The sequence below is a fragment of the Ammospiza nelsoni genome, chromosome 1 (assembly GCF_027579445.1).
Source record: "Ammospiza nelsoni isolate bAmmNel1 chromosome 1, bAmmNel1.pri, whole genome shotgun sequence".
In the NCBI taxonomy this organism is placed as follows: Eukaryota; Metazoa; Chordata; class Aves; order Passeriformes; family Passerellidae; genus Ammospiza; species Ammospiza nelsoni.
Genome location: NC_080633.1, coordinates 130,643,614 through 130,656,441, shown reverse-complemented (window position 1 = coordinate 130,656,441; position 12,828 = coordinate 130,643,614). Strand labels below are relative to the sequence as shown.

The following is a 12,828-nucleotide window of genomic DNA, read 5'->3' as shown; positions in this document are numbered from 1 at the left end:
CACACTTACCAAGATAAATGTTTCAACCTGTACATGCTACAGCATCTCTTTCAATGTAAACTAAAAGTAAATTGTGGGCTGCTTTTCCTCTGAACCTTTCTACCCCAATGGTAAATTATGAGCCAAACAAAAAACAATGTCTGTATGTGTTGCTGTTGTTAAAAAATTACCTTTGCTTCTTCCTCTGCCCCACGGTGTTCTTCCGCCAGAAACAATGGCAGCCATTGTTTTTCTAATCTCTTCTGGACACATTGCTGAACTTGTAGCAGAGCCTCTGCCGAAAGCTGATCATGAAGGCTTTGTCTCCTTCCTCCACCTGAATGCATTAGCTAAGCAATCCAAATACAATAACACATGACATAAACGTTTGTGTATACCAAAAGTCCTTTATCTCTCTACATCCTTGATTTAGCAAAGCATGAGCTTAACTGTAAGCAAAGCACTTAATGCATGCTTACCCAAGGCTCACATGTACTTTTCACAAAAGGGAACAGATTACATTTGTCCCTACCTATAATAGGATACAGACTGTGGTGAATAATACCCCAGCTTGACAAGTGAATTGCCTAAGCATCAAGATATATCAGAGCACCACAGCTCAGACTTGCTGTCTGCGGCTTTACTGACATACTAAAATAGAAAACTGGAACAAGTCACTGTGCCTGAAAGTCATTTTTACACTTTCTGAGCTGTCTTGTGCAGGCTTTGACTGTGGCCTAGATCACAGTTCAGGAGAGATGTTCTGTAAGAGGTAGGGAGGAAAAGCCTGAACAGGAAGAAAGGGACCTATACAACCATAATAGAACCATACTTGTGGCCAAAAATATAGGCAAGATTTGAGGAGATAGCTTGGAGAAAAGCTGGAGCAGACCCACTTGTGGATTTTTATCTCAGTCACAGTCACAGTGACTGTTCTTTATGAATGGCTCTGTGACTGCTACCTCTTCTTGTTGTTCTCTGGTAGCTGGGCTGTTGGGTCCAAAGAAGTACTCATTGTCTAAGTACTTGGTTTTAATGTCTTTCAATTTTTCATCACTTTTTTCTTTATCCTTTTGGAGCATCTTTCTGAACTCTTCAATATCTAGCCAGCAGATGAGATCCATGCTACAAACAAATTTAAACAGAATGTTATTTCAATATTGAGTTACTTTCATCAACATTCTAGGGAGTTATTAGCTTAACCACAACTATACCATACCGAAGTATTCAGGACCTAAATACCAGGTCAGATTGGGCTGAAATTTTATGTCATTTTTTCTCTGCTAGTACCATCTGCTGAGACCATGGCACTTGCTGAACAGGCAGAGCAAACTTTTATCTTAGAGATCTCACTTAGGGTCCCATCTGGGGGTACCCTGAAAGGAGTAATCTCCTCAATATGCCATTGCTAAATCCAGCAGGGACTGTGGACCAGAACCATTGTGCAGAGCTCACAGAGAGAATGAAGAGTGAAGCAGATGAGAATTTGAATCAGTACTGAGGCTGCGAGCCCCTGAGAGATGACACCTCCTGCTCTGCCTCCTTGTTATATTGCCTGAGAAAGGAGCAGGGATGACAGCTGGGAACATCAGCCCAAGAAATCACCCCCTTCCTGCCCCGTGTGAAGTGCTAGAGTTTAAGTCAGTCTGCAGCTGAGCAGATAAAAACAATTAATGGCAAAATTTGTTTCTAGGGCTTTTTGTGGGCTGCTTTCTCATAAGTTACCAATTCTATTACTTATTTAATTGGTGACAAATCATTTCAATGATGCAGTTCTCAATCTATATATTGTTCATAATGTTTGAGTGTACACTATAAATTTAAATTTGTTTTCATAGAATCACAGAATGGTTTCATTCTCTAAACCAGACAACAGAATAAATGACATATCTACAATTTCGGTTTAATTTATCTGACTGTTTTCTGACAGTATCTTATTAACTGAAGTTATATGAACATTTTAGTGAGTACATTCATTGTATCTGCAGCAGGAAAAATGAAACATTGAATTCAGACAAATCTGTTTCAGTTTTCCATTTGGTTAATAACTGGCTTTTTCAAAACATTATTCTATGAGTAAAATGTTCAAAAGCATCTGACTGATTTAAGAACAGATGTTCTCCTTTCAAAAGTCTTTTGAGACCCTTACTGAACCCTAAGTTCTATTGAGACTGAAATTCATTTGCTAGTTCATCACAACATGACTAAGTTCACCCAAATGCAAGTGATCCAAATTACTGTGGTTTATGGTGTAACTCCTTGGCATCTACCTATGAAAACTGACCAAATATGTGCATCTTTTTAAAAAGTAAAATATATAATCTTCAAGTGTGTTAGATAAACTGTTTAGTTGTGGCTTATCCTGGCATAGTGGATCAGGAGCACATCCACAGTCAATTAGCCTGGCGGGACTAACAAGTGGTAATTCACTAACCCGAAGTAACACAAACTGTCCTGCAATTGTGTGAATATATCCTATACATTTTAAAAAGTATTAATTAATGGAGCTTTGCTTAGTTTCTTACCAGAATTTGTGTACAGGCACTCAGCAGCCTGTGCTTCCTGAAACTTGGATCACTTACATTTGGACATTATCAGAACCATAAGTTTTGATGAAAAGGCAAATGACGTGTTCATTGGTTTTTTCTGACATTTTCCAGACTGCATTAGTTCTAGGATCCCTTCAGCTTACAGTACCATTAAGCACCTTTATTGTAGCATGCCAGCTGGACTCCAGAGTAACTAGTCTGGACCCAGCCCTAAAACACTGTTGTGAGACTTTTTCAAATGTTTTTCTTCATTATGAAGGTTTATTTAAAAAAAAAAAAAAAAAGGCTCCATAAATTAAACATTTCTCTGCCTGGTTCTACCACTTAAAATTAGACTTGTCTGTGATGAACAAAGCAGGAAATACCAGAGACAATTCAGCATACCTGTCCATGACCTGTTATCTGCTGATTCCTACCATTTCCTCAATGAACTAGAGAGGAACTCAAGACTAGTGGTCTCTGAACCGCAGTATGTGAAAGGGGTGTCCATTTGTTGAGGGGCAGCAAGAAAATATTAAAACTTTAGTAGCACATGTATATAATGTATAAAAAATTATATATATATATACATACACACTAGGGTTCCACACTCAAAAAGTTTTTACTGATGAGATGCATGAGCAAGAAGTTTGGACACCACTGCTCTAGACAACTAACTCAGAAGTCACCTGACTATAGGCAGCTAGACCATAAGAATTTCCATCTGAACTCATTATCTGCAGTTCTTTTGTAGTCAGTAATCTTAGGAATGATCCATCCAAACTGGTTTTAGATTTTACCTTCAGAATTAGGAATATTGAGTCAGAAGTGTATATTTTTGTCTCTCTGACTGCAAAGAGAACCTATGTGATAAGCAGAAGTGATGACATTGAATCTGGGCCAGAGGAGTTTTGTGCCAGATGCCCCTTTCTGGGCAGTTTTGAAAAAGCTGACTAATATCCAATGTAAAGCTATAGCAGTGCTTGACTAGAAACAACAGTCAATACGCAAAGCATCAACTCATGGGAAGCCCGACTAAAGGAAGGAAGCAACAATTTAAAGACAAAAGAAAGAGTATCAGCTTCTGTTCAGATCTTACTTTTAAAACAAACAGACTCACCTTTTCAAAGACCCTGCCTAATATTGCATCTGCTACAAGCTAGTACTTAAATCTGCTCAGCAGACACAAAACTGTGGTTGCTGTCACACTGTGACAATAACATGCCTGTTTTCTATTTGTACATTTTTATAATAACCAGCTTTAATTTTTAAAATGTACTAAATTGAATCTGTACTAAAAAAGAGAAAATTTTACTCATTATAGGCTAATTGTTCTACTCATGGGTTTGCCACTAATCAAAGCAGAAACTGAAAACAGAACTGTAATACAAATATGTTTTGACAGGAGAATTTTTACCCCAAACATGTTAAGACAATTCAGTTGTCTGAACAATGTGTCTGTGTGCTTCATAAATATGCAAAAACATTTTTTAAAAGACTAAAATCTGTCAACATTCAGATAGCCAAGATCATTAGCACATATTTCTTCTGAACTTAGAAACAGGTAAAATAACAATAATGAAGAAACATACCTAGCAGAATGCTTATCAAGAAAAGCCTGGAATTGTTCTAACTTCTCTTTGTCATGGATCAGGTCAGACAGATTAGGACCTGCCAATTCTTTGGGAACTTGATGCAAGTGCTGATCTTCTTTGAGAGCCCCCGTGTCAGCAACAGTATTCTGAGGGGAGAAATTATTTTGCTTGCATAACTGTTTTTTTCACCTCTGCATTTTGCTCAGTCTAATAATCCTTGCATTAGATAACCTATCTCTGTAAAATAGCTTTCTAATCACTAAGAAAATAAATTGAGTTAAGGCTCCAGCTCCTAGCAAGCTTTACTTTTATGTTTGCTTTAAACATATCAGTGTCTGCAGGTTCCATAATCAAATAATCCCATATATACCTGTAATTCCCTTGAAATGGAGTCATTTACTCAGGAGTAGAGGCCCAAAACACATTCCACAGACTTTAGGTCTGATGTTGATGGAACTGACAGAAGACCTGTGTATCTAATTAACACAATGGCTGTCAATCAGTCCCCAAAATGAATGGTAGAAATCAGACTATTTGCTTCTCCAAACTAGCATCTGATCAGCTTTTCATTGCTGATACTCAAAGTGTGAACCCTCTCCGTCAGAGAAAGGGTTTGTTTTTGTTAGTAGGTACTTGTCTTACCTCATCCTTCTCGGAACTCACTTGATGCAAAGCTTGGAGCTCTCTAAAGTACACGGAGTCCAGCTGTTGAGTTTCTTCCACCAACTCCACCTAATAAAAATAATATCTTGTATCACCCCTACAGTACACATTATAGAAAGATGGAGAACTACATGGGCATTTTGCCAGTGACAGTGGATGGAAAAGAATACATCTGTCAGCGATGAGACTGATGTCTAGAAGAGACAAGAAGTCACATTCTTGTGACAAACAATTCTATCAATAGCTCTGGTAGAACACACTTTTCCCATCTGCGTAGGCTCAGATGCAGATTTCTGTAGATAACTACTAAATAACCTAACTATAACTTTAGGCAAATTGATTAAAAAATTGCTAAATTCTAATGTGTACATAATATATTGTGTATGTTTTGCATATATTATATTGTGTATATTGGATCAGACATACCTGATTGCCTATACCAGCAAATTGTATGCCAAACTGCCACTGAGAAGCAGAAAAACAGTTCTTAAAACTAGGACTCTCAACAGGAAATGTCAAGAAGACAGAGTGCCGCAGATTTAGAGAAACACAAATTTAAGTTGAGAAAGATGTTAAAATAGGTAAACAATAAAGATGAAAGCATTCTGACTTTCAGTCTTGTCCTATTTCTTAAATTATTAACTGTGTGTGATTTGAATCCATGAAGTTGGCATTTTAACTTCATTAGAAGCTGTATGTAACTAGAGCAATTCTTCTTCAGTTATGTACAAACAATCAGTAACTGTGAAAGAGGTATGTGGTGACCTTCCTTGCTGCCTAAATCATTTTAATGCCGATTTTAGGATATTTAGCAAAATTGAGCCAATGCCTTACACTGATCTGCATGCTCATTACAAAGATCAGAGAGCTGTGATTGTCTTATACAAGTATTTATGCGCCAGAGAGAGAAGAGAATGTTTAGAAAAATATTCATTATATTTTCATCTAAATGTGAATACCACACTAATCACTGTGTTATCTGAATGTCTTCAAGCTCAATGTAACTTTATTCCATTGTTATAAGGTGCTTTGGGCTATTCTTTCCCTTAGAAGAAAATATAGTTTAAAATTAAATAGTAAAACAATTCAAAACATTTTTCATAAAGTTTAAAGAGAAAGCAGACAGAGGTAGAATGAGAGTCAACAGTAAAAAGAAACTCTCCTGATTTCATACTTCATTTAAAGAAAAAATGTAGATATATTGAATATGTCCCAAATGAACAATTTTGGACTCACCTAATTCTTGATAAAATATCTTGTTTCACTATGGGCCAAATATATCCTGATATAGAGTAGAACACAGGGGAAGAGCAGAGCCAGGGACTGAATAAAATACAAAGCAGACGTTGTCTTTGTGCTTGGGAAGGAGTGTGCCTAACTATCAGCCTGCAGCTAGTACAAAGAGACTCTAGTGCCTCCTAGAACAGGTCGTTTAACGTCTTTGTATTGTAACTCTTCACAAACACTTGTATTGTGCAGTAAAAATGATTTTGTTGGGGTTTTTTGTGTTCAGATTAAGATCTTTGTGTTGTTAGAGCACTAAGAAGTCTACACGTAACTTCACTTGCAAAGGAGCACATCCTCCAAACTAAAATGGGCAAGAGATTATCCCGTGGTTAACTCAAGGAGATATAAACTGACACACATATTAACAGAAAAGTTTATCTCTTCAATTCTTACTTTTCACTAGAAGCAGTGAAAACAGAGAGCTCTAAAGCAGACTCCTTCTTACACATCGTACACAATGTACGAGAACCCTCGGCTGTGCTGATGATTTGACTCAGTGAGGACTGGCAATAGACTCTAGACAACCTTTACAGATAGCACACATAGAAAATACCCAACTACAAAAGATTAAAACTAGCCTGATAGAAATTACATAAAATTTCAGATTCATGAAAGTATCAGTCAATTCCAAGGTGCACTGCAGGTCATAAAGAGTTATGGCTGAAATAGTTCAGAAAAAATAATTTATCTGAAAGGTTGGAAAAGACGTTGAAAAGCAAAGAAAATATTTTACAGATGTGTTTGGATTACTATATGTCATTTCACTAAGTTTATCAAAGTTTCAAAACTTCTAAAAGATATTATGTTATCCCAGGATGAGAGAGAAAGTCCCCTCGTGAATTAAGTAGAAGGTAGAAAATCAAAACGAAAGAAATAAATAACTTTCATTATAGGGTGGGGTTCCTATTGTAGTCTCACAGGGACCTGCACTGAGGTTGCTTTATAAACATTCAGAAACTATGTGGAAAGGAGGTGAGTGAGGAGACAACAAAGTTTGCAAAATGATTCCACAGAGCAAAAAATTAAATTGACTGTGAAAAGCTGCAGGATAGCAGGACACTTTAGCATCTGTGTGATAAAAGGCCAGCTGAATTCAACGATAATAAACATTAAGTCATTCCAGTGAGCTCCAAATTAGGGCTTTCCATTAGTAGTTATTACTTAGGAAGGAAATCTTGGAATCATTTGCAGATGGCTATTAGCTTGCATTTTGCACATCCACTCAAAATTCACCAGGAGTCAAAATGATAGGGACAATTAGGAATGGGCAAAGAGCACAACAGAAAACATGGTTCTGCCACTGGATGATCCCTGGTGCATCCAGACTTTGAGTACTGCTTGCATCTCATCAAAATAATATAATACATACAGATGGTGCAATAAGTGCAACAAAGGTATGGAACACCTTTTGTAGGAGGAGAGGTCAAAGTGTCTAGGATTCTTCAGTTTCAGGGAGATCTAATTGAAGTGGGATATCACAGAAACTTGTAAAAGCATAACAACATTGAGAACAGGACAAGATAATAATTGTTTACTTGTTCTTTGTCATATACAAAACTAGGGCACCAGGTGAAATTATCAGGGAGGCCTTTCCAAACAAATCAAGATACACATTTTTTCTCCTATTGCATGACTAAACCATGACACTCACTTTTACAGTGAGGCTGAAGATACATCACTCAAGATACACTTTACAGAAACCCATGCAGGAAAAAAATTTCCTCAAAGACTATTAAAATCAAGAATATGGATAAGACCTCTGTTCCATGAACTTTCTTGGTTGCAAAGTGCTGAAGATAGCTGTATGTCTCTTTTCTGTTCTTACAATCTGTTTTTAAATTTTAATACTGGTTAGAAAACCATTCTCAACTTTGATTTTAGGTATCAATCCATCTAGTTTTTCTTACATGCATACATGACACAGAACCAAAAACAGACTGTATTACAAAACTTCTGAAAAAGGAGATTTCAAAATATTTTGCAGTGGGCAATGTGGGAATGTTATTACAAGCTGACAGAAGTATCATCAATAAATGATGATATTTCTTATAAATTGGAGATGCTTCATCTAACCTCATACTGAAGAAAAACAGGAACAAGAACCAACTTCCTGCCCTCTCTCTCATGATTTTCCACTATAAGTTTCTCCTTCTATTTCCAAGAGAGAGATGCTAAAGACTTGAAATTAGAATCATAGAGTATCCTGAGTTAGAAGGGCCCTACAAGAATCATTGAGTCAACTCCTGATCCTGCACAGCACCATCCCCAAGAGTCACACCACGTGCCCAAGAGCATTGTCCAAGCACTTCTTGAATTTTGTCAGGCTTGGTGCTTGGCCTGGGGAGCCTGCTCCAGTGCCCAACCACCCTCTGGGTGAAAGAACTTTTCCTAATAGTCAACCTAAACCTCCCCTGACACAGCTTTGGGCCATTCCCTTGGGTCCTGTCACTGGGCACCACAGAGAAGAGACTGGTGTCTGTAGACCACCTCACTCTCTTCTTCTCCAGGCCAAACAAGTGACCTCAGCCCTTGTAGGCTTCCTCCCAAGGGCCTTCACCACCTTCATAGCCCTCCTCTGGACACTTTCCAAGAGCTTTGTATCTTTCTCATATTGTGGCACCCAGAAGGAGTTTGACCTTCATCAAGCAACTTGTAGGTAAGTTTACAAATCACAGAGAGCCACAGCATCCACCACTGTCATCACCATTTCTTGTTGTTATTGGTCAGAGGCACAGCCAGGATTGCAGCCCTTTCCTCTGACCTCCATGAGCATGCTCAATTCAAACTTTCAGAACATTTTGGGATTAGAACTGAGTACACCTCTGAGCCACTTTTTCAGAGCAACAATCCAAAAATTGTTTGGGGCAAATACAGCTGAACCACCATGTCACATTTCCTCTGTGCTAAGCAGTAACTGCACTTAAATTCTAAACACCAGAAATATCTACTGTCACTGCACTGACACTCTAAAAAACCACCTCACTACGTGCTTATCATTAAAAATACAGAGTGTTTGTGGGCAATCCATCATTAAAAAAAATACTTCTGGTCAATGGTACAATTGCAGAAACATGAAACTTCCTGAGTGCAGAGATAAATTTTACCATAGCAAGATGTGTTTCTCCCCAGTTCACAGGCCAAGGAGTCCATGAAGCCCACAGCTTCCTTTCACATGAGAAGTCTGCTCTCCACAAAGAGCTCAGCCTATTTCAACTTATCAGGATAGAAAGGAGTAAGTAAAACATCTTGTAATACTTCTCCCTTCTGGAGTATAAATACAACAGGGTTCATATAAATGATCTTGTGATTTTCTTCCCTGAAATAAGAATTTTTCATGGTGTCATCCAGATATTACCTTTCTATAAGTGTATTTGTCTTCTTCCACCATCTTCATCCATGGTTCCAGCAAAACAGTGAGGATATGTTCTTCTGCTGGGTCAAAAAGGTCCTCAAAAGCCGGGTCAATTTTGTGATAAATTATATTTTTCTTCTCTTGATGAAGTCCAGTGTCCATACTGGCAGATGGAGCAATGTAAGTTGCATAAAGGAACTGCAATAAAACAGAAGAAAACTGTATCTTAGCCATGGTACATTTCAATGGTCACAGACCCTTGAAGGAGAGAATTAATGCATATTTCTCCCCCACTGCCCTGCTGTATGTTCAGAACTAGTATTAGTTCAAAATTCAGTTATTGACATAATGAATCCCCCTGCCATTTTTACTCTTACTCATTAAAATGGTTAATGCAATTTTCACTTGGATATATTTGGCTGATACTTAAGATTCAGATAACCACAATTATTACTGCAACTGCACTCCTCATGAAGTCACACTGTTGTTTTGCAGAATATGGGCTGGGCCAACTAGTGATGGCATCTTAGTTCTTCTAAGAGATGTCATTTGTAAATCTGAGGTTAAAATTAATGAAAAATTATACTATTTCATTCTCTGTGGAGGTTCTCTTTGATAGTTTTTTCACAATTGTGAGACACTTATTACTGTACAGGACCCATGCAGGAGATACCACTGCACAGCTGAGATCTAAGCCCTTACCAAAACAAGAATCACAACATGCTTCTTATCTGAAGCACAGAGTTTGCCATTCAACACGTACAAGGAGCAGAAAACTGAACCTGGAGGGTATTTCCTTCTCCCTAACAGCTCATCCTTGAAGCACAGAGCAATTTTTAAATTTTTTTTTATACAGTTCCCTATGCAAAACTCTTGTTTTCTAAATGTTTTGTTAAACATGCTATGAAAATGAACATAGAAAACTCAGAGTAAAACACTTTTTTTTCTCCAGGAATATCTTGGAAAAACAAATTCCGTAATAGCTTCCTAAAACTTCATGATTAGGACTTCAGCTAGAAACTCAAGTAAAAAAAGATGCTGCCAAATATATTTCATATCCTTATAAATATTTTCTCTTCTTCATATTGTGAAACTCTAACTATATTTCAAACATACAGTCAGGGACCAGATTAGCAGCACAAATCAGAATTTTTCTCTAGGATAGCATTGACAAGTCCATTTTCACTTTATTATCACACAGATTGGACAATGAAGAATTCAGAATTCTTATAATTCTCATTTTCCTTATGTTACTAAAATCCAGCTGTAACTAGCAGATGTTCAAAGCAATAGAAGAGAAGAAAATAATGTTTACTCTGTGTTCAAGTAGTAATAAAACACTGGTGTGCTTAGATTTCAAGCACAAGGGGAGAATGTTTGAGTACATTAAATAATGATGTTTCTGTTTGTTTTAAATTAAATGCTGATTTATTAAACTCTCTCTTTCAAACAGCAACAGTAATAGACTATATCCCCATTATTTTGGACCTTTACAATTTGAAACAAACCCTTTAGATTCTCCTGGTGTTAAGTCACAGAGGAATATAGAGGGATATGATGGCTGACATCCATCCCTCCCTTAGCTCTTGTTATGATTACTGTATTTATTGTGCATGCAGGATTCTACACTCCTTCCACATTTCTACATTTTCCATGCAAACAAAAATGGTTTGTGCCTACTGTGCCTATTGTTATCAGTGCAATAATGATATGCAGGTGCAGGTGTAAGAGAAATAAAAGATCCATAGGAAGAGTCTTACCTGAAAGCTAGACTACATTTATCCTAAATTAAACTCTTCTCAGCAAATCTCTAAGTACAATGACATTTAACAGCTTTAATTAGATTCACAGTGATTTCAAAAGTTGAAAGTTACTTTGAAGAGCCCTAACACTAGGAAAGTTTCAGTTAAGTCATGTCAAGTCTGATCCAAAACATTTAATGTATAAGATTAGCCAAATTTGAGGGGCCAACTCCAATGATACCAAGATGTGGTATCTTTAAAAACAGCCTTTTTAAAAAGGGGTTAACCATTTCAGTTGTCATTAGAACTATATTGCTCTACCTGTTACAACTTACCACACAAGAGATCTGTAAATTAGTAAAAAGCTTCAAAAATATGTCCTCAATATTTTAGCACAGATTAACCTGGTTCCTTAAGTGAGTGATCATTTGAGCATAGATTTAAGAATAAAATAAAAACAAATGCACCACTAGTTTCTTGGCTGGAATTCCCTTCCCCTATAATTTTGTTGAGTACATTTGCTACTTTAGAGATGGCAAAAAATATCAGCCTACCAAGTCAGAAATTGTCCAGACTAAGAAGTGTTGACCAAAAGCTATTGACAACCTGCTCACACCAGCATTGTTGTAATATGTTGCCACATTAGGGACTGCCTTTTTAGGCTGCTCTACCTGCAGAGCTGCCCCCAGTTCTTTATAATTTCACAGGCAAACTAGAACATAGTAAGGACAGATACTTGTCTCCAGAACCAATAGCTAGGGCTGGCAATACACATGAAGCAAAAATTTAAAGGTAGTTAAGCTAGCTAGAGGAATGCACAAAATTCTCAGTGGTGAAATCATTATGGCCTCTTCATTTGAAGGATGCACATTTGCAGTGTCAGAGGATTTGGCATCTTTTTACTTAAATTCTCATAAGATCCATTGCAGTGGTATTTGACCAAGTAAGTGAATATATGCACTTGCAGATAGGAGTGAAATGAGTAGGAGCTTTCATCCCTGTGTCCGTTGCATCAGAGTTGAGGTGCATCTGTAGATCTGCACAGATTCAATTGCAAGGACTGCAGGAAAAACAACTGAGAAGAGTTCTAGAGATGTCAAAAAAGAGGAAAAGTGTCTGTTCACAGCCTTCAATACTGGGCAATGCAGTTTGAAAGACACATTTTATAAAAAGTAATAATCATGGCATCTTTTTATTCCAGTGTCATGGAATTCCTGAGGTTTTCTCATTCTCAGTGGAATACTGAAACCATTATATTGGTCAATCTCCTATGGGATGAACAAGAAAAATTACATTAACTTAAAAGTTAACAAATTCATACAAAAATCTGAAGCATAGGACATCAATTGCATATCAAACTTTGTTGATTCATTGTTTTGTTCCTATTAAAAACACAAATTTTTTTTCTACCTGCCAGCTATAAATTCTCCTATAAATGTAAATATGTTATGGATTGAACCCAAAACCTTATCTGGAAATTTGTACATTTGCATATTAGAATTACTTACAATTGCACAAACCTGGTTATACATAATGCTTAGAAAATTCAGTTTAAGACTTTGGCCTCATTTTATGACTTTCCAAATTGGGGATTGTACAGGCCCTGGGTTCTGGTGTGAATTCATCCCCAGATGAGAAGGTTTTGATAAGCAATTTCAGTATGACTGGAGTGAAGCAAGAGA

General features: G+C 37.1%; 1 protein-coding gene across 1 annotated transcript in view; it reads right to left on the bottom strand.

The window, feature by feature from the left end:
• Positions 1-12,828, bottom strand: part of RGS22 (regulator of G protein signaling 22) — a 60,142-nt gene that overhangs the window by 16,903 nt on the left and 30,411 nt on the right. The window contains exons 16-20 of the mRNA XM_059480529.1: positions 9,408-9,602; positions 4,745-4,834; positions 4,100-4,248; positions 942-1,104; positions 171-329 (exon numbers count right to left, since the gene is read on the bottom strand). Of these exons, the coding sequence (XP_059336512.1) occupies positions 171-329; positions 942-1,104; positions 4,100-4,248; positions 4,745-4,834; positions 9,408-9,602 (756 nt within the window). The remainder of the gene's footprint in view (positions 1-170; positions 330-941; positions 1,105-4,099; positions 4,249-4,744; positions 4,835-9,407; positions 9,603-12,828) is intronic.